This window comes from Microcaecilia unicolor, chromosome 4, assembly GCF_901765095.1.
Source record: "Microcaecilia unicolor chromosome 4, aMicUni1.1, whole genome shotgun sequence".
Classification (NCBI taxonomy): domain Eukaryota; kingdom Metazoa; phylum Chordata; class Amphibia; order Gymnophiona; family Siphonopidae; genus Microcaecilia; species Microcaecilia unicolor.
The window spans coordinates 91,690,667-91,716,553 of NC_044034.1; the positions used below are offsets into that span (position 1 = coordinate 91,690,667).

The window sequence follows — 25,887 nt, forward strand, 5'->3', positions numbered from 1 at the left end:
CCCTGCCTACTGGGTCAGAGTGTGCCCTGTTGTGTTTCCTGTTGTAGTCCATGCGGTAGTGGCCATTTTTGTAAGCCAGTTTTAGTTCCCTTTCCTGTGTTAGCCACGTTACAGAACTTAGTTCTTACCTTGAATGTGGCTGAAAGAGGGCATTGTACAGCATTCTGCCAGCTCTGACCTACTGCTCATCTCAGTACCAGGGAGACTCGTTGCCAGTGGGGCACAACCTCTGATCTGCAGTTAACTGTGAGTAAACGCGGTTATTCAATAAAGGACGTTTTCGGAGAGATTAGTCTTCAGGTGTCAACTGGTGTGCCAATGTTATATAGCAGCAACCAGTCCTAGAGGCCTGCGTGTATGCAGGTCCCTAGAGCACTTTAGTGGGTACCGCAGTGCACTTCAGCCAGGTGGCCCCAGGCCCATCCCCCCCCCCCCACCTGTAACACTTGTGCTGGTAAATGGGAGGCCTCCAAAACCCACTGTACCCACATGTAGGTGCCCCCTTCACCCCTAAGAGCTATGGTAGTGTTGTACATTTGTGGGTAGTGGGTTTTGGGGGAGGGGGGTTGGGAGCTCAGCACCCGTGGTAAGGGGAGCTATGCGTGTGGGAGCTTTTTCTGAAGTCCACTGCACTGACCTAGGGTGCCCAGTTGGTGTCCTGGCATATCCAGGGGGGCCATTGTACTACCAATCCTGGCCCCTCCCACGACCAAATGGCTCGAATTAGGACATTTTTGAGCTGGGCGTTTTTAGTTTCCATTATCGCTAAAAAAAAAAAAAACCGCCCAGCTCAAAAACGTCCATTTTTTCGAAAATACGGTTCGGCCCACCCCTTCACGGACCCGTTCTTGGAGATAAACGCCCATGGAGATAGGCGTTTCCGTTCGATTATGCCCCTCCACGTCTCCAGAGATCTATTACTTGCCACTGCCACATAAATTTGCATAGTTGGTCCCGATCAGCCTGTGCGTAACGAACCCCTGGTGTGGTGTTATCTAATGTTGGCTGTAGTGTCAGGTTGAAATCTCCGCCAATCAATAGTGTGCCCTCAATATGTTGGAGAGGAGCGCCGAGAGTGCCAAATAGAAAACCCCCTGTTGGTTGTTGGGTGCATAAATATTTAGGAGTGTCAGGACCTCCTCCTCCACTGTTATTGTCAGCAGTAAGTATCGGCCCTCCTTATCTCTCACTACTTGCTGTACCTGCCAAGGATATCTATGTGAGAGCACTATCAGGACTCATTCTTTTTTTCCCCCAAAGAATTGGATGCAAAGAATATCTGTTGGCCTTTCTTAATCTGACATAATCTTTCCGCTGTTTGAAGTAGGTGAGTCTCTTGGACAAAGGTTATGTCCACCTTTAAGCGTTGGATCTCTCTAAACATAAGTTGTCGTTTGCCTGGAGAATTAAGCCCCTTTACATTAAGGGTCATGCATGTTGGAATACTCATCTACCCTGTAATATGGTCCCTCTCCGCCAATCTCTCCACCCAGTTCTCTGTTCCTGATCTTTTTGTAGGTCTCTCTCTTCAACCCTCAGTTGTGGTATAATCTGAACTTGCTGTTCCCAACTATCAACTCCCCTGCCCTCCCCTTCCCATCGTAAGACGTCCCTGTATCAAAATCATGGGTTGTCTGAGGAGAAATTGACCCCCCACCCTCACATATAATCTTTTAATAGCTTAATCCCCATATTATGTGTAATAAGCTAATATTATTGCTATCATAAGGATTTGGCCCCAACATGCATCAACATTCATAGTCTAAACAGTGTCGCTGATATAAAAGTTCATATACCAGACATCAGCTTGATGCTTTCCAGTGTTTCTTGTAGATTCTGTTGTTAGTTCTGGGCTTTGCCTTCCATTCTTCTCAGCTGCGTGTCAGATTGCTGGCGCTGAAGTCGGCCCTTTCCTGCAGTTATTCTTTGCCAACGGGGTTTATCTCCGGAGGCTGAAATGCGCTTCTGTGTTATAGGAGGATCTCCCTTCGGTCAGTCTTCTGGAAAGATCTCTGCAACTTCTGCAATATCTCGCACTTGATGTTGTTTCCCGTCTTTGTAAAAACGCAGTACAAATGGATGTCCCCATCTGTATTTAATGCCTTTATCCGCCAAGAAGCTCGTGAAGGGTCTGAGCTCTGCTCGTTTTTTCAGTGTAGCTGCTGCAAGATCCTGATAGCATTCAATGTGGTAGGAATCCCACTGAAATCTCGGGTTAGAACGCAAGGCTTGCATTATCTGTTTTTTAAGCTTGAAGTCATTAAAACAAGCAATAATGTCCTTAGGGCGGTTTGATTTAGTATTGCCTAGAGCCCTATGCGCTCTCACCAGGTGTATTTCTGCTGGGTCTTTAGTGATTTGCAGCTCCTGTAGTAAAGCACTGGCGATTTTTGTTACAGTTAGCTCACAATCTGCATAGTGTGGTGTGTCCAGGAGACCTCGGAACTGCACATTACAGCGGCGGCTCCGGTTCTCAAGGTCTTCAACTTTGTCCCATAATTGCTGGGTTTCTCGCCTAGTCTCCCGAAACTGAGCATCAGGATTTTGAAGCGACTCCGTTTATTCGTCGAGGCGATCCTCCATCTCAGCTACTCGAATCCCCAGCGTGCCAATTTCACCTCGCAGTTCCACCCCTAGCGCTGTAAGATCTGCTCGCACCGCTGTGATTATTTCTGTCTTTATATCCTGCAACCACCCGCGGATTTCTTGCATGCGGGTCTCCTCTTGAATTTGGCCCTCACCAGTGGTGAATAGTGGCGGGGAGAGTTGTGCTGGGCTCCCCATGCGTGAGTCAGATGAGCGGTGCTCGGGATCGGGCGCGCTCATGGTTGCAGTGGGGCCCTGATACGCGAAGACTTGCTGGTTGGTTATCGAAGTTCGTGAATTCTTCATAAATTAGCGCAAGATTCAATTGCGATTTCCACCTTTTTGAGGATCGCTTTGAGGTTATCGACGCATGTGGGGGTATCCTTTTAGCTTAGGGCTAGTCGGAGCTTGTGGCTGAGGCAGCCATTTCGGGTGGTGACGTCACTTCCTCCATCATAGGTTGTTTTCAGCGCTTTTGGCAATGCGTTACATAGTTGTGTGCTTATATAGGAGAAGCTGGATGCGTAGGTTGCTTTGTATTTGAGTCCTTTGCAGCTTGGATAGTGGAGGTTTAGGTATTTTCGAGGTGTATTGGTTATGTTTCTGATTGGTAGGTCGATGAGGTTTGTCATGTATCCTGGGACTTGGTCGTAAATAATCTTGTGGACCAAGGTGCAGATTTTGAAGGTGATATGTTCTTTGATTGGAAGCCAGTGCATTTTTTCTCGAAGGGGTTTGGCACTTTCGAATCGCGGTTTACCAAATATCAGCCTAGCTGCTGTGTTCTGAGCGGTCTGGAGTTTCTTTGTAAGTTGTTCTTTGCATCCCGCATAGATTCCGTTGCAGTAGTCTGCATGGCTTAGTACCATTGATTGTACAAGGTTGCGAAATATTTCCCTCGGAAAGAAAGGTTTTATGTGTTTGAGTTTCCACATTGAGTGGAACATTTTCTTAGTTGTAAGGTTCACTTGGCTCTTGAATATGAGGTTGGCGGCGATAGTAACACCAAGTATTTTTCAGACTGTCTGATATAGGGAGGGTGTGTTCTGGAGTGATTAAGGTAGTGGGTTTGTACATATTGTGTTGAGATGAGAGGATGAGACAGTGTGTGTTTATTCAGTGTTCAGTTTGAGTTGAAAAGAATTTGCCCAGGAGTCCATGATGTTCAAACCGAGTTTGATTTCATTGGTGATTTCTGTTAGGCCATGTCTGAAGGGAATGTATATTGTGACATCGTCTGTGTAGATAAATGGGTTGAGGCCTCGTTTGATAAGGCCTTGGCCAGTGGGATCATAATTATGTTGAAGAGTGTAGGTGAAGTGGTGATCCTTGAGGTACTCCACAGTCTGCTTTCCAAGGAGGTGAGATGTTTAATTTTGATTTCACTTGGTATGTTCGGGTGGTAAGAAAGCCCTTGATCCAGCTAAGTTTATTTCCACCAATCCCGAAGTAGTCTAAGAGTCTTAGTAGTATGTTGTGGTTTACCATGTTGAATGTGCGCGACATATCGAATTGGAGGAGAAGTTTGCTCTTGCCTGTAGCTATTTCCTGCTTGAATTTGGCCACGAGAGTGATTTAACACAGTTTCGGGTACTATGGAGGGGGCGAAATCCCGATTGTGATTCATGTAATAATGAGAACTTGTCCATGTAGTCAGTAATCTGTTTGGTCATCATGCTCTCCAACAGTTTAACTGCTAGTGGGATAGATGCAACTGGGCGATAGTTGGCGAGTTGAATGTGACTGGGACTAACATTTCAAATTCCACCTCCTCAGAAGGTGTTCACAACTGATGTATCCAACCAGGGATGGGGGGCTCATGTGGATGGGCTTCACACCTAGGGTACTTGGACTGCTCAGGAAACAATCTACATCAGCCTCCTTGAATTAAGGGCCATTTGGAACGCTCTAAAGACTTTCGGAGATCAACTACAGAATCATACTCGTGCAAAGCAGGTTGCAGTGTTTTATGTCAACAAGCAGGGGGGTACAGGATCCTCCCCTAGTATCAGGAAGCAGTGGGAATGTGGCAGTGAGTCCTCCTTCATGGAATGGTTCTCCGAGCTGCACCAACCAGCAAGTGTTCTATGTTTCATGATCTGCTTTATTCTTAAACATATTTACACCTAATTATTTACATGTCATGGTTTTTACACTTTTAAATATTTTATATTGTATGATACACTTATGCATATTATGTTTGTTGTGGCTTTTACATTATATATTTCTTTTTTATTTTTCTTTTTATTATTTATATGCATAATTTTACATTCTTCACCTTTCGTATTTTACTTTTTCTGTTTATATATATTTTTTGCATTGTTTTTTAATTTATATGTGTAATTTTGGTTTGTTAATTATTTTGTAGCCCCTTACGCAGCCTTTTTGGCTGAAACATGGCCTGTGTTGGCCATTTATTTGATTGAGATCCTGCAGAAAAGAATATTTTGGACCGCTCTCTGATCTGCTGTGTTCATTTCCACTTAAACCTGTTCACATGCTCTACTCTGACATACTGTTTCTCCCCACCTCCTGGGTTATGCTTGCCTCTGGGCGAGTCTCCCACCTGCAACTTAATTCCCCAGTGGTTTCTAAGGACCCTGGGGCCACCCTTCCAGGGGTCCCCCAGTTCCTAGAAAGCACTCAAAGACCCAAAACACAAACCACCAGGGTTCTTAGTCTAGGACCAACAGAGCTAATGAATGAATTGATTTGTTATCAGAAGTTAGAGGAGTTTGGTAGCTGTGTTAGTCCACTCTTAAGGTTATCAATAGAAATCAAACAAATAAAACATGGAAAAGAAATAAGATGATACCTTTTTTATTGGACATAACTTAATACATTTCTTGATTAGCTTTCGAAGGTTGCCCTTCTTCGTCAGATCGGAAATAAGCAAATGTGCTAGCTGACAGTGTATATAAGTGAAAACATTCAAGCATTAATATGACTGTCTGACAGGGTGGGAGGATGGGGGTGGTAGGAGGTCTGCATGGGGACATCAAAGCATATCATTGATATTCTAACAGGATGGGTGTGGATAGGTGAGGGGTGGGGTGATCAACAGAGAAATACAGCTTTATGGTTTATAATGGGCTAGGAACCCCAGATCCTTGTTAAGTCCTTTCTGTTGGGTGTTAAAAATATTTAATCATTCTGACTTCAAAGGTCTTACGTTCTTGTATGGTTTTAAAGTTACCTTTCAGGATTCTCACTGTGAAGTCACTGGTACAATGTCCTGGTCCTGTAAAATGCTGACCAACAGAGGTGGGAGCCCCTACTGGCACCAGTATTGTTCATGTGATGTCTATGTAAATTGAATCTTGTCTTAAGCATCTGGCCTGTTTCTCCAATATAGCATCCTTTGTTACATTTTTTACACTGAATGATATATACCACATTGGAAGATGAGCAAGTGAAGATTCCTTTATGTTGAATATCTTTCCTTTGTGGATGACGGTGGGGTCCTGTGAAATATTTGGCATAGTTTGCAACTGGATAAATTACAGGGAAGTGTGCCCTTCTGTTCCTTTTCAGTCTGTGAAGGAAGTTTACTTCTGATTAGCTTGTATTTAAGTTGGGTGGCTGTCGGAAGGCCAGTACTGGTGGGGATGGGAATATCTCTTTCAGTAATTCATCCTCCTGGAGTATAGGTTGTAGATCTCTTATGATTTTCCTCAGTTTTTCCAGCTCTGGATTGTATGTCACTACAAGCGGGATTCTGTCTGTGGATTTTTTCTCCTTGTACTGTAGCAGATTCTCCCTGGGTGTTTTGAGGGAGGAGGCAATATTCTTGGAGATTATTTTGGGGTTGTAGCCTTTCTGTTTGAAGGATGAGTCAGGCTTTTAAGGTGTCTGTCTCTGTCCCCTGGGTCAGAGCAGATACAGTGGTATCTTGTGGCTTGGCTGTAAATGATGGATCTTTTTGTATGTGAAGGATGGAAGCTGGAGTTGTGGAGGTAGCTGCATCTGTCTGTGGGTTTCTTGTATATAGATGTTTGTATACAGCCATCACTGATTGAGACCGTGGTGTCCAAAAATTGAACTTTTTCTGGGGAGTAGTCAATTTTGAATCTGATTGTAGGATGGTATGTATTGAAGGCAGAATAAAATTGTTTCAGAGTTTCTTCACCCTCCATCCAAATCATAAAAATGTCATCGATGTACTGGCCTTCGACAGCCACCCAACTTAAAACACAAGCTAATCAGAAGTAAACTTCCATCACAGACTGAAAAGGAACAGAAGGGCACACTTCCCTGTAATTTATCCAGTTGCAAACTATGCCAAAATATTTCACAGGACCCCACAGTCATCCACAAAGGAAAGATATTCAACATAAAGGAATCTTTCACTGCTCATCTTCCAATGTGGTATATATCATTCAGTGTAAAAATGTAACGAAGGATGCTATATTGGAGAAACAGGCCAGATGCTTAAGACAAGATTCAATTTACCATAGAACTCACATGAACAATACTGGTGCCAGTAGGGCTCCCAACCCTGTTGGTCAGCATTTTACAGGACCAGGACACTGTACCAGTGACTTCACAGTGAGAATCCTGAAAGGTAACTTTAAAACCATACAAGAACGTAAGACCTTTGAAGTCAGAATGATTGAATATTTTAACACCCAACAGAAAGGACTAACAAGGATCTGGGGTTCCTAGCCCATTATAAACCATAAAGCTGTATTTCTCTGTTGATCACCCCACCCCTCACCTATCCACACCCATCCTGTTAGAATATCAATGATATGCTTCGATGTCCCCATGCATACCTCCCACCCACCCCCATCCTCCACCCTGTCAGACAGTCATAGTAATGCTTGAATGTTTTCACTTATATACACTGTCAGCTAGCACATTTGCTTATTTCCGATCTGACGAAGAAGGGCAACCTTCGAAGCTAATCAAGAAATGTATTAAGTTATGTCCAATAAAAAAGAAGGTATCATCTTATTTTCTTTTCCATGTTTTATTTTGTTTGATTTCTATTGATAACATTATCAGAAGTTAGAACAGTGAATGGATTAATAGGGTGTAATTAGCAGACAATAACAGGTAAATTAAACGGGAATCAATATTTTATTTATTTTTTATTTGTTGCACTTGTATCCCACATTTTCCCACCTATTTGCAGGCTCAATGTGGCTTACATAGTACCGTAAAGGCGTTTGCCAATTCCGGTATGAACAAGCACAGTAATGTTGTGGTAGAATAAGGTTTGTGTGTACAGACACATTAGGGAATCGTAGAGAGGAAGAGTTGTTATATGTCCATATGAGCTTTGATTTCGTTGTGTTGCAGGGGTACAGGCATTTAAGTTGGGTCGGTAGGGTATGCCTTTTTGAACAGGTTAGTTTTTATTGATTTCCGGAAGTTTAGGTGATCATAAGTGTTTTTCTTGGCTTTTGGTAATGCGTTCCATAGTTGTGTGCTTATGTAGGAAAAGCTGGATGCGTAGGTTGATTTGTATTTGAGTCCTTTGCAGGTGGGTAGTGGAGATTTAGTTACGTTCGTGTTGATCTTGTTGTGTTTCTGGTTGGTATGTCTATGAGGTCTGTCATGTATCCCGGGGCTTCGCCGTAGATAATTTTATGCACCATATTGATCCTGTTGTGTTTCTGGTTGGTAGGTCTATGAGGTCTGTCAGTAGATTAATTTATGAACCAGGGTGCAGATTTTGAAAGCAATACGTTTCTTTGGGAGCCAGTGCAGTTTTTCTCGGAGGGGTTTGGTGCTTTCGAATCGCGTTTTTCCAAATATAAGCCTGGCTGCCATGTTTTGAGAGGTCTGAAGTTTCTTTATAATTTGTTCTTTGAATCCCGCATAAATTCCGTTGCAGTAGTCTACATGGCTTAGTACCATTGATTGTATCAAGTTGCGAAATGTTTCCCTCGGGAAGAATGGTTTCACTCGTTTGAGTTACCACATTGAGTGGAACATTTTCTTTGTTGTAGATTTCACTTGGTTCTCTAGTATGAGGTTACGGTCGATTGTAACATTGAGAATTTTCAGGCTGTCTGAGATAGGGAGGGTGTATCTGGGTGTTATGTTTTTTGGATTGTTCATATTGTATTGGGATGAGAGGATGAGACAGTGTGTTTTTTCTGTGTTGAGTTTTAGTTGAAATGAGTTTGCCCATGAGTCCATGATATTCAAGCTGAGCTTGATTTCGTTGGTGATTTCTGTCAGATCACGTTTGTAAGGAATGTATATTGTGACATCGTCTGCATTGATGAAAGGGTTAAGGCCTTGGTTGGATAAGGATTGGCTAGTGGGGTCATCATTAGGTTGAAAGGATCGGTGATAGTGGTGATCCATGAGGTACTCCGCATGTTTGAGCTTGATTTCACTTGATATGTTCTAGTGGTTAGGAAACCCTTGATCCAACTAAGTATGTGTCCGCCAATCACAAAGTAATCTGGGAGTCTTAGTAGTATTTTATGGTTTACCATGTCAAATGCACTGGACATGTCGAATTGGAGGAGAATTATGCTTTTGCCTGTTGCTATTTCCTGCTTGAAGTTGGCTAGGAGGGTAATTAGTACTGTTTCAGTACTATGGAGGGGCGAAATCCTGATTGTGATTCATGTAATATTGTGAATTTGTTTATATAATCAGTAAATTGTTTGGTTACCATGCTTTCCATCAGTTTGACCACCAGTGGGATTGATGCTACTGGGCGGTAGTTAGTCATTTCGTTTGATTTTTTTCTTGGGATCTTTTGATTATTGGGGTGAGTAGGATGTTGCCATTTTCCTTAGGGAAGAGACCTTGTTGAAGCATGTAGTTTAAGTGGGATGAAAGGTCTGCTATGAAGCGGTGGGGGGGGGGGGGGGGGGGGCGAATTTTATTAGGTACCTGGGGCAGGTATCCAATTTACAGTGAGAGTTGGAGAACCTATAATCGCCTGGGTGATTGTTTCTGCGGTGAGGACAGCGAAGTTTGACTAGGTTCGGTCCGCTGGGTATTCACCAGGGGTTGAGTCCAAGCCAGTGATGAATTTTCGATATCGGTGTTGTCCTGAGGTAGCATGTTGCGTAGGTTTGCAGTTTTTTCATTGAAGTATTTAGCAAGGTTGTGTGCAAATGGGGGATGTCTGTATTGGTTGTGGTGACCAAGGTGATGTCTGGTAGTTGTTCACGAGTTGGGTATAATTTCTTGTGTCTTTGTAATCTGGCCCTATTTTAGTTTTATAATATGACCTTTTGGTCTGTCTTATTGTGTATTTGTATTTTCTTTGTATTTGTTTCCATGTGTTGAGTGTGTGTTCGTCTTTTATTTTTTTCCAAGCTCATTCGAGTTTCCTGGATTGTGTTTTTATTTTTTTCAGTTCTTCGTTGAACCACGGTATCGAGTTATGCCTATGTGAGGTTCTTGTTCGTAAGGGTGCTATTTCGTCCAGTATGCTTCTGCATCTTTTATCCCATTCTGAGAGGTAGTATATATAGGGTTACCATACGTCCGGATTTCCCCGGACATGTCCTCTTTTTGAGGACATGTCCGGGGGTTTTTTTGGCCGGCCGCCCGTTTGTCCGGATTTCTGGGCGGGCGAGCGGCATCGTGGGTTTCCCCTTCCCTTACTTCCGATCTGCCCCGCGCCGCCCTTGGGGGTTTAAATCTTTAATTTACCGGCTCCGTCCCGTCATTTCAAAGCCCTGCCCTCTCTATTCTTCCCTCCCTTTGTGACGCAAGTTTGTTCTGCAGAGTCCCGCCTTCTGACATCATTTCCTTGAGGGCGGGACTCTGCAGAACGAACTTGCGTCACAAAGGGAGGGAAGAATAGAGACAGGCAGATAAATCTCTTTCAAACAAACTTGAAAAAAAATTTCTATAGTGCTATTGTGGCCAATTCAACAAGAAATTCTGTAGGTACCCTTTTACGAAAATCTCTCGTGTATGATTTACCAACTTGGCTTCAACCTTTTGATGTCATCCAGCTCCTGCTTTCTTCAACCACCTTGCATACAGCAGTCAATAGTTTTTGTTCTGACCAATATGGCGGCTGCACGGGAGTGCTCATTTCAGCTCTTTGACATCATGCGGATTGCGGACACCTGTCATTAAATGTTTGGGGGAGAGAAAAAAAAACCCAACACACACCAGCTCCCGTATGTGCAAGAGCAGGGGTAGAGGGGAAGAGGAAGAGCTATCTACCTGGGAGTTGTAGTCTTTTCAACACAAGCTCTGTCCAGAAGGAAAGGAGACAGACGACAGATTACAACTCCCAATGTGCCTTGAGTTGAGAGGGTGTATGATATCGTTGGTGTTTATCCTGGAGATGGAGATGGGGATAGAAGCAGGAGGAAGCCTATATATCAGGTAAGTAAGGATAATGTCATTGTAAAAGCCTTTAGTTTGGAGGTTTTTTTTTTCTTTTCAGTTAAAAATGGAGAACCGCTTTGGCTGGAGGGGGGAGGAGTATTCTACTGGGAGTTTCTAATTGTAACATGTGTATAGGTTCCCCCCCCCCCCCCCCCAACGAGTATGGTGAGATTTTGGATGGCGACATAAAACTTTTCTGACACATACCTTTTATCCAGGAGGGCAAGCTACTTAATTATTAGGTGGACGAAGCCTGTTGTTAAAGCAAAACAGTAGAACCCCTGACAGCTACGCAGACTCAACAACCATTAGCACATGTTTATACCTACTGAGGGGGAAATGCCTGCAGGAACTTCTGCTCAGGTAGGGGGATTGTCCCCAACAACTTCTTATTTTGGTGCAAACACTGCTGGGCAGACTTGGGTCTAGAGAATGGTACTTTGGAACCCTCCTGAGGGGATGGAGAGAACCCAGGGGTCCTACAAAGGGAGATTAGATGTTGTGTGTCACTAAGGTGAGTAATTGGGAGACTTTTGTGGAGTCTGGGATTCAGGGAGAGAATGGGAATGGTGGAAGAGGGGTTGAATATGGGGAAATACTCCAGCATATATATTTTCCCACCATGTTCAACCCCTGGATAAAAGCCAGGATCAGCAGCCATTCATGGATACTCAAAGAAGACTCCACTATACACTAATTGGGCTCATATGCTTGGGTATCCATGAATAGCTGCTGATCCTGTACTGATTGTGTGATTTTCATAAAAACACTTAAATTGATAGAGCATAGAGGATAAGTCAGGAGACAGGCAGGGCAGTATATTGCTAAGTAGCAGATTTAATGCTAGAAGTAGGGAAAGTAAAGTTTTTATTGAGCGTCCATTCTATGAAAGTTATAAATTGTAAATTAATTTGGGATTGCTCTTTCATTTTTCAAAGTATAAAAATTTGAAATATTATTCAAATTTAAATTCGATGACTAGCATGGAGGGGGCGTGACGGGGCAGGGTGAGGATGTAAAGGGGGCAGGACATATCCTCTTTTTGAGAGGACAAAATATGGTAACCCTAAGTATATAGAGTCCATTTGTACTCTTCGTTTTCGTATATCTGTTGCCAGAATGTTTCCGAGTCTATTTGGCCTCTTGTGCTGTAGGTTGTGTTCTTGTATACGGTGTGAACCCTTTTTCCGCCATTTTAGGGATAGGTTTAGTTTGTAGTGGTCGGTCCATGGTGTTTCTGTCCATTTAATTTCTGTTGTTAGGTTCTGGTCTGTGGGCAGATTGTGTGAGATGGGGTCGAGTGTGTGCCCTTTGACATGGGTTGCTTGCATGTGTGGCCATTTAAGATCCCATGAGTGGAGGAATTCCTTGCATTCTCGTGCGTTGGTAGAGTTTGGGTCTTCTAGGTGGAGGTTAATGTCTCCTAATACTAGTATATTGGAGTTGGTGTTTGAAATGAAGTCCATGAAGTTGGTCTGGCCTTCATTCCAATTACCTGGAGGTCTGTAAAACAAGATACAATTCACATGATCACGTAGGGTTTTGTTGTGGATTCTGATTGAGGCAATTTCAAGTTGAGGTGTTATGAACTCGGCAGTGGTTTCGGTGGTAAAATGGATTAGTTCTATGCCTCCGCCTCTCTTTTCTTTTCTGGTCCAGTGTGTGATTTTGTATCCTGGAGAGCATAGGTCTAGGATTATAGGGTCCTTTTGGTCATGGATCCAAGTTTCAGTGAGGAAGAGTAGGTTGAAGTTTTCTGACATGATCCAGTCTGTTAGTATTGCTGTTTTATTTACAGTGGATCTGGCGTTGACGTAGCCCACTTGGATTGTTTGGAATGGGTCTTCTGTATTTGGTGTTAAGTGGACTTTTGTTAGTTGTCGTTTCTTTGTTGAGGTGAGTTTGTTTGGGCCCTTCTTTCCCTTCTGTTGTGGTTTTTCACATGTAAGTGTTCTTCATTTGTTTACGTTAACAGTTTGGTGAGGTGTGGTGTATTTGATCAGTCTGTGATGATTGTGCAGTATGGGTATGATGTTGTTTTCTGCAAGTGGGGTGGTTAGGGTTAAGTGGATCAGTGTTAGGGAGTAGATTATTAGGAGTAGTTTGAGGGTATTCATTATGGTATATATTTCCTATGGTTTCTATTAAGACCGTGTTGCCCCAATCTGCTCTCCTCACAAGCCTGCCTTCTCCGGTTGATCAAATGCAATGCAAAAGGCTCCTTCTCAGGCACGCCCGTCACTATCTGAGTAGTACCTGGGGAGTTCAGGAAAATTAACTGTTCAGCCTTTCAACAGGGTCTCAGTGTAGAAGTTTGTACATTCCAAACTCTCACTCTGAGACTAAAGATTTCCAGCAGATTCAGTCAGAGCCAAGAGCATAAACACGGAGGGGCTTCTGACCAACAGCAGTGGAAATTACTTTTCCTCATTTAGGTGGGAAGAAGACTGTTACTTCTGTAACAGCTTTACAAAGAACACACACCATCTGCTGGCCAAACAAAGAAAATGCACATCATAAAAAATAGCTATACAATTTACAAGCAGGAAAATTCCCTTTTTTGCCACACCTATCTAGAGCGGATTAAAGCCCATAGACCAGTGGTTCCCAAACCTGGTTCTGGAGGCACCTCAGCCAATCAGGTTTTCAGGATATCCATAATGAATATTCATATGAGAGATTTGCATTCACTACCTCCACTGCATGTTTACATCGACTTTTGCTCCCCCCCCCCCCCCCCCCCCCACATGTTTTGGTTGTTTTTTGTTTACTGAACTGTGTTCTGATACCTTTGCTTTTGTAACCTAGCATTTTCTTGGTATTCAGATGCCTCAACCTGAGTGGTGGTTTTAGCATTTTAAACTGGCACTCATTGGTACTTGACATAGACCAGTGTTTTAATGCATTTGGAAACTTAAGTTAGTATCAAGTATCTAAGCAGTTTGTCCTTATAAGGTGTTAAAGAAGCATTCATAAAAGAAGATCAGACAATGAATTATGTTTACAGAGATTTGAATTAGAAGTCCCAATGGAAAAGCAGGTGCCTGAGCTATCTGGCTAGAGGCTTGATGTTTGGATGTGGTGGTTATTGGCAGTGGTGTGCTGGTAAATTTTTAACAGGCTCTCTCCTTGGTCCAGCTCGGCGCCCCCCCCCCCCCATCCACCGCTGCGCCCCCCCCCAAAATTGCAGAGCTGGCTATAGCCGGGGGGGGGGGGGGGGGGGGGGGCAATGCATTACGCCAGGAAAAAAAATTAAATGATCACAGGTTCCAATCTAATTCATGTTTAATATGGGATAAAATGCCATAAATAAGTAAATAAATATAAACTTTTAAAGTTCAACACCTGATTCTCAAAGTGGACATATTCCAAACACTATAATGAAAATAAAATTTATTTTTTTCTACCTTTGTTGTCTGGTGACTTTGTTTCTCTGATCATGCTGGCCCAGTATCTGATTCTGCTGCTCTCTATCTGTTCCCTTGACTCCGTTTCCAGGGCTTCCTTTCCATTTATTTCTTTTCTTTCCTCCTTTCTTCTTCATTTCTGGTCCTCCGCAGACTTGACTGTACAGTGGATCCAGCTTCTGCCTATTTTCTCCATCCATGTACAGTTTCTCTCCTCACTTCCTTTTCCCTCATCTAATCTCCTTCCTGTATCTTCCCTCCATGCCCAGCATTTCTTCTCTCTCCCTTCCCTTCCCTCCCCTCCATCCATGTCCAGAATTTCTCTTGCCCTCCCCTCCATCCATGTCCTGAAACTCTCCTCTCTCCCCTGCCCCTCTCTATCCATCCATACCCAGCAATTCTCTTCCCTGCCCCCCTCTACCCATCCATGCCCACCAAGTCTCTCCCTTGCCCCCTTCTACCCATCCATGCAATTCTCTTCCCTGCCCCCTCTACCCATCCATACCCAGCTATTCTCCCTCCCTCCCCTGCCCTTCCCTCCCGCTCCCAAACATGTCCAATGATGTCCTTCGCCCCACCCTCCCGTCCCGCTCCCATCCGTCTTTTTAAATTACCTCCGTCGAAGCACACGCTATTTAAAGCCCTGCTGCGTGCTGCCCGTCTCCAGGCTTCCCCTGCTTGCTTCGGATGATGTTCGTGCCCTTAGTCCCGCCTTCGCAGAAAAAGGAAATGATGTCAGAATGACATCAGAAGGTGGGACTAAGGGCACGAACAACATCCGAAGCAAGCAGGGGAAGCCTGGAGATGGGCAGCACGCAGCAGGGCTTTAAATAGCTCGCGCTTCGACGGAGGTAATTAAAACAAAAGACAGATGGGAGCGGGAGGGGATTGTGGGGGACGAAGGACATCATTGGACATGATTCAGAGCGGCAGGGGAGGTAAGCATGGCCTGTGATATCGCCCTCCTGCCATGCTTTCCTCCCGTAATGGAGCCGGCTTGCCCCCAACAACAACCGGCTCGCAAGAGCTGTCAAAATTTAACAAGCGGCTCTTGCGAGCCGGACAGAGCCGACTCCAGCACACCACTGGTTATTGGTATTGGTGGCAATTTGGATTGTGATAGAGCTTTGTGGCTGGTCATTGGGTGGATGGGGGCTAGTTTGTGATCTTTGTATTCACTTCTAATGAGAGTAGTAAAGTACAGAGATTACATAACTGTCCTGACAACTGTGATACACACTTAAGTGTGGGCAGAATAACTGGACAGATAGAATAGTCTTTCAACCATTAAAAGCACGTGTAACTCCTAGAGGGAAGTTATAAGCATTGTATGGGACATTTGGTCATGGTCAGTGTAGTGTGGTCAATAAGACCTTTCTACACCGTATGGGATCTGGAGATACTGTTCACCTTAAGATCTCACACACAAGTTATGGTTTGCAGTGATGTTGCATGGGGGGGGGGGGGGGAGAAAGGGGAGAATATTGAGTTTTGTAAATTGAGATTACTTCGTTTTGTATTGTAAAGACAGTTTCGGTGCTGCTATTGTATTGTTGATATATCTCTCAATAAAAAATTGTTTGAACATAAAAGCACGTGTAACATTCAAAACAGCTTGTATTATTTTTCATATTTTCAAGGTAATGCCCCCCCCCCCCCCCCCCCCCCCCCCGCTCCAGGTCTTGATTTGTTTTCCAATATCTCTATATGTCATTCTCATCGTCTTCAGAAACATTTATTACTTAGATATCCTATCATTAGTAACCTTCATTAGAAACGTATCCTTAATTCTCTTTTTATCTTTCAAGCTATAGCTATTTGGAATGCAGTACCTACCATCAGTAACATTTGTTAGACAAATATCCTTAATTCTCTTTTTAGTTTTCAAGTTGCTTAGGACCTGTTCTAGGGATTTAGCAACTCAGGCAGACTTTTTTTTTTTTTTTTTTAAATATCTTTATTTATTGGTACCAAACTTCCAGTAGAACTATACATGTCATGCATTTACATCACTTATTACAATACCAGTTCCATTTCTATCAATTGGCACTATTGTTTACTTTTAATTTTTCTTTTTTATTATCCCCCCTCCCTCCCTCCCTACTACCTCCTTTCCCCCTACTTCAGGAATTTAGCACTCTACTTCTTGTCACCGCGGTCAAAATGTCCCAAAATGGAGCCCATGTTTTACAAAATATGTCCCTTTTTACCGAGGCCAAGTCTGTGATGCTTCTTCGTTCCAGGGCGCACATCTGTATCATTAGGGAGTGCCACTGAGCAACTTGGGGAATCTAGCCTAGGATAGATTCACTCCTTTGTTCATTCCTGTTCTGTATTAAATCATATCGGGCTTAATTTGAAACCTCTTATAGACAAAATATGCTGACTTTGATTTTTGTGTGATTAAATCTACGATATTCAAAGATTACATTCCAGGCCGAATTTTGTTTGGTGCTGTAGCTCTTGAAAAGCTAATACAAAGAAATAGGGTGGTTGAACCTTCAATAGGAATACTCATTCACAGTAAATTTTGTATGCCTGCAGTAAATCAGTGAGAGTCTCAGGATTACAACTCTGAAAATACTAATGAGATGGGATGGGGATGAGACTTGAGATACTGCCTTTCTGTGATTACATTCAAAGTGGTTTATTTATTTTGTACCTGGGGCAATGGAGGGCTAAGTGACTTGCCCAGAGTCACAAGGAGCTGCAGTGGGAATTGAACCCAGTTCACCAGGATCAAAGCCCACTGCACTAACCACTAGGCTGCTACTCCACTCTCAAACTAAAATGAAAGGCATACTTGCTCTTGCTTTGTGCTTCTTGTATGCCAGGTACCATGAAGTCTCCATAATGGTGAGCAAATTCCATCTGTCTTCAGAGCTCACACCCAGATGCCTTAAAGCTTGTCGGTAGCTGTTGCCACTTATCTTTGTAGAAAGGTTATGAATTCTCTCTCTTTCATGATTATTCATTTTTGAATATCCTGAAAATCAGACTGGCTGGGGTGCCTTCTGGACCAGGTTTGGGAACCACTGGTGAAGTCCACTGCATTATAGGACAATTTTCTGTAGCTGTTCTGTTCACTACATTTTCATTGCCATGTGTGTTGTTGTAACCCTATTCCATAAACCCTACAAGACTGTAAACTGGCTATTGCCACGGTGCCTCTGAATCTGCATTGCTTATCTTCAAAATGAAAGACTTTTTATAGATGAATCTTTTTATGTTTCAACATTTTTTATTGTATTATCGTAATGGCAGACCGTTATACAAACACCAAAATTAGTACATATACATCACAGTCAACTAAGTATAACATCAACAATATTTTTGTAATAATTCCCCCTCCCCATCCCGCCCCTCCAATAAGCTGACATACTATTGTAAGATTGTTGACAAAAGAAAAAGAACAACATCATTTACATAATAAAGTATAATAATATCAGCCTCCATTGTCTTATGTGTTTTCATTTGTTACCCTTTGGTCTCAGCTGTATAATATAACCAATATCACATCTTGATCAAAAGACCCCCCTCCCCCCCTATCTAATATAATAAAACGCACCGTGAACGTTCTAATCAGGACAACGTTCTGAAGTCACTCAAACATTTCTTAGGGTTCGTAGATTCGTGGTGTGAAGCCAGCCAGGCTGCCAGCCGTCTCTGCCCCGCCCTCGCGTCAAACGTCATGACGTCCAGGGCAAACGTCATGACGTCGACGGCGCAAAACGCAGCGTCAGGGAAGGAGGCGGCGCTCCTGACGTCTCTAGCCTTCCCTTCGCTGTGTTCCGCCTTCTTCTGACGTCAAGGATGACGTCAGAAGAAGGCGGAACACAACGAAGGGAAGGCTAGACGTCGGGAGCGCCGCCTCCTTCCCTGACGCTGCGCTGCCGGAACCGCCGCCACGGAGGTAAATTAAAAAAAAAAAAAAGGGATGTAGGGGGAAGAGAAGAGGGTGGGCAGTTGAACAATGGGAGCGGGAGGGCAGAGGAGAAACGACAGCAAGGATGCGAAGGGGGGGGGGAAAGAAGGGGGCGTGACATGCTGGGACATGGGAGACAGAAGAGCATGGATGCGAGGGGGGGTCATGGAAGGGAGAGAGGGGAATTGCTGGAAAAGGATGAATGGAGGGGGCAGGGGACAGAGAAGCATGGATGTGCATGGATTGAAATGGCAGGGCTCAGGGTGAGAGGGGAATTGCTGTAAAAAGGATGAATGGAGGGGGCAGGGGACAGAGAAGCATGGATGGGCATGGATTGAGATGGCAGGGCTCAGGGAGAGAGGGGAATTGCTGGAAAATGATGAATGGAGGGGGCAGGGGACAGAGAAGCATGGATGGGCATGGATTGAGATGGCAGGGCTCAGGGAGAGAGGGAAATTGCTGGAAAAGGATGAATGGAGGGGGCAGGGGACAGAGAAGCATGGATGGGCATGGATTGAGATGGCAGGGCTCAGGGAGAGGGGAATTGCTGGAAAAGGATGAATGGAGGGGGCAGGGGACAGAGAAGCATGGATGGGTATGGATTGAGATGGCAGGGCTCAGGGAGAGAGGGGAATTGCTGGAAAAGGATGAATGGAGGGGGCAGGGGACAGATGGGCATGGATTGGGAGGGCAAGGCTCACACTCTCTCTCTCATATACAATGACTCTCAGTCTCACACACTCTGTCTCACAATGTATCACATTCACTCTCTATGTGCCACACAGTCACTCACACACTCGCTTGGTCTCATACACTCACTCTCACAGAGAATCTGTGTCTCACACACACACTCTCTCTCGCACACACACACACACTCTCACACTGTGTCTCACATACACACTTGCACACACTCTCATTCTCACACACACACTCTCAGAAACACACTCACACCCAGACTCACTCTCTCTCTCACACACACACACTCACACTTTCACTCTGACTCTCACACAGTCACTCTCACATACACTCTCCCAAACATACACACTCCGAGGAAAACCTTGCTAGCGCCCGTTTCATTTGTGTCAGAAACGGGCCTTTTTTACTAGTTAACCTATAAATGAGTCTTCTGTTATCACAGTTGATACCCAAGAATATTACAGAGTATTAAGAATTCGACTTCTCCCTCTGTGAGTCATCCCGTCCAAATAACACCCCCAAATTTTTAGAAAGCGCTCTTTTCGCTTGTATGTTCCTTTTGCCTCTCTCGCTTCCCAAGTAAGCAATTGATGTACCTGGTTCCGCCAATAGATGAATCTTTTTATAAACTCCTAAATCATGTCTGAACATTCACTTTCATGGGTTGGGGGGGGGGGGGGGAGTTGACATAAATTTATACCAGTTGTGGTATCTTTTATTCCTGAAATGTATCTCTTTTTTCCCCCACAGATTTTGCCAGCATTGTGTGTTCTCATTTACCACACAGATATAAATGTAAGTATATTGGAATTTAAACTCTTTCCACTCACTTTATAAAATGTTCCTCTTGCTCAAGTATTATGTATGTATGTATATCCTACCATGATGTTTCTTGGCCTCGTCCATGAGTCCCCTTTAGCTCAGGGGTCCCCAAACTTATATAAAAAGCTACGTAAAATGTTTTCATATTGCTGAAAGTGGAACTGAATCCCTGCACAAGTTTGCATTTGTGGGGTATGGGCCCTGTCTGGCCCTTCAGCTGGTTCAAAGGCTGATGGAGGTAGGGGACAGTGTTCCAAGGGTGTGGCTGTTTTCTTCCTTACTTCAGCATCCCCTTCCTGAGGAGTGGCAGATGTGTAAATGGTGGAATAGGAGTACGTTTTGGGGCTCGGTCTGGTCCTTCGGCATCTGTACCAAGGTCGGCGACGACATTGAGGGACATATCGACATCAGGAGCTGAGGTACACGTGACTGCTGAGAGATCAAGACACGCTGGGAGCAGTGAGGCATCGAGTGGGTCGCCCCCTATCTTGAGGCCTCCTGCTGTGCAAGACCCCCAGGACTGACCATCGTCGGACCTGACCCCGAGGCGAAGTGAGGATTCAATTTATCCTCATTGGCACCGAGGAGCCTTGGTGACGGGCATCGAGCGAAGGCAAAGAAGCACCGTCACTGTTCACCCTCAACACATGGTGCTTGAGAGCAGGGCGTTGAAGGATTCAGCACCCGGGAAGCAGCGGCGCCGGGAGGACCGCTCCCCCTCCATACAGGAGGTGCCGATGCATCTACCTCATTCCAAAACTACAAAGACTAGGGGGCAGTCAAGGAAGTTACATGGAAATACTTTTAAAACCAGTAGGAGGAAATATTTTTTCACGCAATGAATATTTAAGCTCTGGAACTCCTTGCCATAGGATGTGGTAACAGCGGTTAGGTATCTGGGTTTAAAAAAGGTTTGTACATGTTCCTGGAAGGAAAGTCCATAGTTGGCTATTGGGACAGAAATGGGGAAGCAACTGCTTTCCCTGGGATTTGTAGCATGGAATGTTGCCACGATTTGAGTTTTTGTCAGGTATTTGTGACCTGGTGCTGTTGGAAACAGGATACTGAGCTAAGTAGACCATTGGTGTGACCCAGTATGGCTACTCTTATGTTCTTATGCATTAGCAAAAAAAGCGAAAGGCTTACCTGGTCCACCTACCTGTGGGTTAAACTTCAGGAGCACCTGCTGTAGCTAGTTAAGTTTTTCAGGATATATGAGAGTTGTATTTGTTGCCTTCATCATGTACAAATGTTTCAGTCCTGTTCATAGTAGATATCCTAAACACCAAACTGGCTAGGCAGTACTGAACTGCTGCTCTAGCACAGCTTTAATATTAGAAACTGACATATAGCAGAATTCTTTGCCCCTGAATTGCCTGTTTGAGTACTTGAGGCTATAGGAAGAAAGCCAATTATGCTGCTGACAAATCAAGACTATATAGTTTTTTTTAGTTCCTGTTGCTGATCTATTAACTTATTTTATTGAGACTGGAGATCTGTTCCAGGCTGCACTCTCAATCAGATTGTATAGTTTCAAGTTAATCTGTGTTATGTCCTGCCGTTACGATGCCCAATTGACCAATGTATTCGATGAGCCAGGATGCTAGGGATTCCCCACTTATGAGAAGATAGAAGCCTGCTTGTCCTTGGAGAAAAGAAAGATACTTACTGTAGCAGGTATTCTCCGAGGACAGCAGGCTTCATATTCTCACAATCCCTCCCACCTCCCCTTGGAGTGGTCTCCTTGGTTATTTTTGCTTTAGCATTAAACTGAGGAGACAGTGTTCGCATGACAGGCGGGAAGGCACTTGCGCATGCAGTGCGGCTCGCGCTCCACAAAGCTCTTTTTAGCTTTGGCAACATGCCGGACTGGGCGACGCAGATAGGCGTCACGCACTTGTGAGAATATGAAGCCTGCTGTCCTCGGAGAATACCTGCTACAGATAAGTATCTTTGCTTTTCATCCAGTCTTAGTTCTCAAAGGTCTACACCGCTACCTTCGAGTATCTAGCTTTCGATTGGCAACACTGAGCAGTCATAGCCTCTGTTCACACAGGAGAAATTCTCACTGCCCTCAATCTCAAGGAGGCATACTTGCATATGGCCGCTTCATCTGAGGTTTCTACATTTTGCAATGCTGGGCTGTCACTTCCAGTTCAGGGCTTCGGCTTTGTCTCGCCATGGCACCAAGAATGTTGACCGGGATTACTGTGGTAGTGGCAGCCATCCTTCGGCAACAGGGAATCAGTGTTCACCCATATCTCAACAACTGGCTTATTCATGGGTTCTCCTGTTCGGACAGTGTGGCGGCGATGGACAAAGTTACTACTACTACTTATTTCTATAGCGCTACAAGGCATACGCAGCGCTGTACACCATACATGAAAAGACAGTCCCTGCTCAAAGAGCTCACAATCTAAGTAGGACAGGCACACAGACAGAACAATTAAGAGGTAAGGGAATTCAAGAGGTGGGGATAAAAGAAGTACAGGGCAATTGAATAGTGGTTAGGAGTCAAAAACAGCGTTAAAGAGGTGGGCTTTTAGCCTGGATTTGAAAACGGCCAAAGACGGGGCTAGATGTACAGGCACGGGAAGTCTATTCCAGGCGTGAGGTGCAGCGAGATAAGAGGAACGGAGTTTGGAATTAGCAATATAGGAAAAAGGGACAGACAGATTTATCCACAGAACGGAGTACCCGAGGGGGGGCGTAGGGAGAGAGAAGAGTGGAGAGGGACTGGGGAGCGGTAGAGTAAATGCACTTATAGGTCAGCAAGAGAAGTTTGAATTGAATGCAGAAACAGATAGGGAGCCAGTGAAGTGACTTGAGGAGAGGGCTAATGTGAGCATAGCGACTCTGGCAGAAAATGAGTCGCGCAGCAGAGTTTTGGACTGATTGAAGTGGAGAGAGATGGCTATGTGGGAGACCACTGAGAAGCAGGTTGCAATAATCTAGGTGAGAGGTGATAAGAGTGTGGATAAGGGTTCTGACAGAGTGCTCAGAGAGGAAGGGATGGAGTTTGCTGATGTTACAGAGAAAGAAACGACAGGTTTTGGCAATCTGCTGAATGTGAGCAGAGAAGGAGAGAGAGGAGTCGAAGATGACCCCAAAGTTACGAGCTGATGAGACAGGGAGAATGAGAGTGCCATCCACAGAAATAGAGAAAGGGGGAAGAAGAGAAGTGGGTTTAGGGGGAAAGATGAGAAGCTCAGTTTTGGCTATGTTAAGTTTCAGATGACGTTGAGACATCCAGGCAGCGATATCAGGCAGGCTGATACATTGGTCTGGATGCTGGATGAGATTTCGGGGGTAGAGAGGTAGATCTGGGAGTCATCAGCGTAGAGATGGTATTGAAAGCCATGGGATGATATCAGAGAGCCAAGGGAAGAAGTGTAGATGGAGAACAGGAGAGGACCGAGAACAGAACCCTGAGGTACACCGATTGGTAATGGAATAGAAGTGGACAAGGATCCACCAGAGTGTACACTAAAGGTGTGAAGTGAGAGGGGTAGGAGGAGAACCAGGAAAGAACAGAGCCCTGGAATCCAAGCGAAGACAACGTATCAAGGAGTAAGCTGTGATCAATTGTCAAAAGCAGCGGATAGATCAAGAAGGATGAGGATAGAATAGATACCTTTGGATTTGGCCAGCAACAGGTCATTAGAAACTTTTGTATGTGCAGTTTCAGTTGAATGAAGAGGGTGAAAGCAAGATTGGAGTGGGTCAAGAACAGATTGAGATGAAAGAAAGTCAAGACAGCGGCGGTGAACAGCACGTTCAAGTATCTTGAAGAGGAAGGGGAGGAGGGAGATGGGTCGATAGTTGGAAGGACAGGTAGGGTCAAGTGAAGGCTTCTTAAGGAGTGGTGTGATCATGGCATGTTTGAAGGCATCAGGAACGGTCGCAGTGGAAAGTGAAAGATTGAGGATATGACAGATAAAAGGGGTGAGAGTAGGAGAGATGGTGTTAAGGAGGTGAGTAGGAATGGGATCAGAGGAACAGGTAGTTTGTTTTGAGGAGGAGAGATGATGTTGTTTCCTCATCAGTGATTACGGGAAAGGAGGAAAAGGATGGAAGGGTTGGGGAGTTTTGGGAACATAAGTACATAAGTACATAAGTAGTGCCATACTGGGAAAGACCAAAGGTCCATCTAGCCCAGCATCCTGTCACCGACAGTGGCCAATCCAGGTCAAGGGCACCTGGCACGCTCCCCAAACGTAAAAACATTCCAGACAAGTTATACCTAAAAATGAGGAATTTTTCCAGTCCATTTAATAGCGGTCTATGGACTTGTCCTTTAGGAATCTATCTAACCCCTTTTTAAACTCCGTCAAGCTAACCGCCCGTACCACGTTCTCCGGCAATGAATTCCAGAGTCTAATTACACGTTGGGTGAAGAAAAATTTTCTCCGATTCGTTTTAAATTTACCACACTGTAGCTTCAACTCATGCCCTCTAGTCCTAGTATTTTGGATAGCGTGAACAGTCGCTTCACATCCACCCGATCCATTCCACTCATTATTTTATACACTTCTATCATATCTCCCCTCAGCCGTCTCTTCTCCAAGCTGAAAAGCCCTAGCCTTCTCAGCCTCTCTTCATAGGAAAGTCGTCCCATCCCCACTATCATTTTCGTCGCCCTTCGCTGTACCTTTTCCAATTCTACTATATCTTTTTTGAGATACGGAGACCAGTACTGAACACAATACTCCAGGTGCGGTCAAGGGGAGGGAGAGGTGGGGGTGGCGTGGTAGAGAATTCGAGGTTTATCTTCTGAACCTTGTCGTGGAAGAAGTCAGCTAGGGTCTGAGGAGATAGTGAGGGGGGAGTTGGAGATGGCGGCACCTTGAGGAGAGAGATCAGTGTGGCGAAGAGAAGTCGAGGGTTTGAGCTGAGAGAATTAGTCAGCTGGATGTAATAGTCCTGTTTGGCAAGCAAAAGAGCAGATTGGAAGGAGGTCAGCATGAACTTGAAGTGTGTGAAGTCAGCAAGGGCATGCGATTTTAGCCAGAGGCGTTCGGCGGAGCGGGCACAAGAATGTAGGTAGCGGATTTTAGAGGTCAGCCAAGGCTGGGGTTTGGTATGCCTTATAGGACGGAGCATGAGAGATGCAAGAGTGTCTAAAACAGAGGATAGAATAGTATTGTAGGAAGAGACGGCTTCATTGACAGTTTTGGATGGTAGAGAAGAGGTTCGAGTCACTGGAGGATAGGGTAGTAGGGTCAATAGGCTGAAGATTCTTGGATAAATTGGTTAAGATTGGACGGGGTTGGGCAGGAGGAAGTTTAAGTGTGAAGGTTATTAGATGATGGTCAGAGAGGGGAAGATCTGAGGCAAAAAGTGGAGGGAGAGCAGTTATAGGAGAAGATAAGATCAAGACAGTGACCATTTTGGTGAGTGGGAGAAGTGGAGCATAGTTGGAGATTGAAGGAGGATGTTAAGGTGAGGAACTTGGAAACGTAAGAGTTGGAGGGATCATTAGCATGAATGTTAAAGTTGCCAAGGATGAGGGAGGGGGAAGAAGGATCATGAAAGAATGAAAGCCAAGCGTCAAAGTCGCTGAGAAAGGATGAAAGAGACTTATCAGGGGGACGATAAATAACTGCTATTCGAAGAGGCAACGGAGTGAATAGGCGGACGGAGTGTACTTCAAAGGAAGAAAAGCAGGGAGACTGAGGTGGCAGAAGAGATTGAAATTTGGAAGAGGGTGAGAGTAATAGTCCAACACCACACCGCGGCCAACAGGGCGAGGAGTATGGGAGAAGAGGTAACCACCATGGCAGAGGGCTGCGACTGCGACAGAGTCTTCAGGGCAGAGCCAAGTTTCTGTTATGGAGAGCAGATGGAGGCTACAAGAGATAAAAAGGTCATGGATATAGGAAAGTTTATTTCAGATGGAGCGGGCATTCCATAGGGCGCATGAGAAGGGCAGAGAGGAGGAGGAGAGGAATAGAGATGAGATTGAAGTGGTGGGAGAGAATGGGTGGGAAGGGAAAGCAGAGTTTTGGGACTTGGGGAAATTCATTGCAGTATTGGATTATTCACTGACTTGTTGCAGTTTGAGGTATTTTCACATTAATGCTGTGAAAGGATGAGAGTTCAGGTTCCTTCAGGTTGGTGAGGGGC

At 44.6% G+C, this 25,887-nt stretch overlaps 1 protein-coding gene across 1 annotated transcript in view; it reads left to right on the plus strand.

Annotated features, from left to right (window-relative positions):
- The window catches only part of KPNA3 (karyopherin subunit alpha 3), a 282,370-nt gene that overhangs the window by 122,014 nt on the left and 134,469 nt on the right, over window positions 1-25,887 (plus strand). The window contains exons 9-10 of the mRNA XM_030200459.1: window positions 19,690-19,738; window positions 24,456-24,466. Coding sequence (XP_030056319.1) covers window positions 19,690-19,738; window positions 24,456-24,466 — 60 coding nt within the window. The remainder of the gene's footprint in view (window positions 1-19,689; window positions 19,739-24,455; window positions 24,467-25,887) is intronic.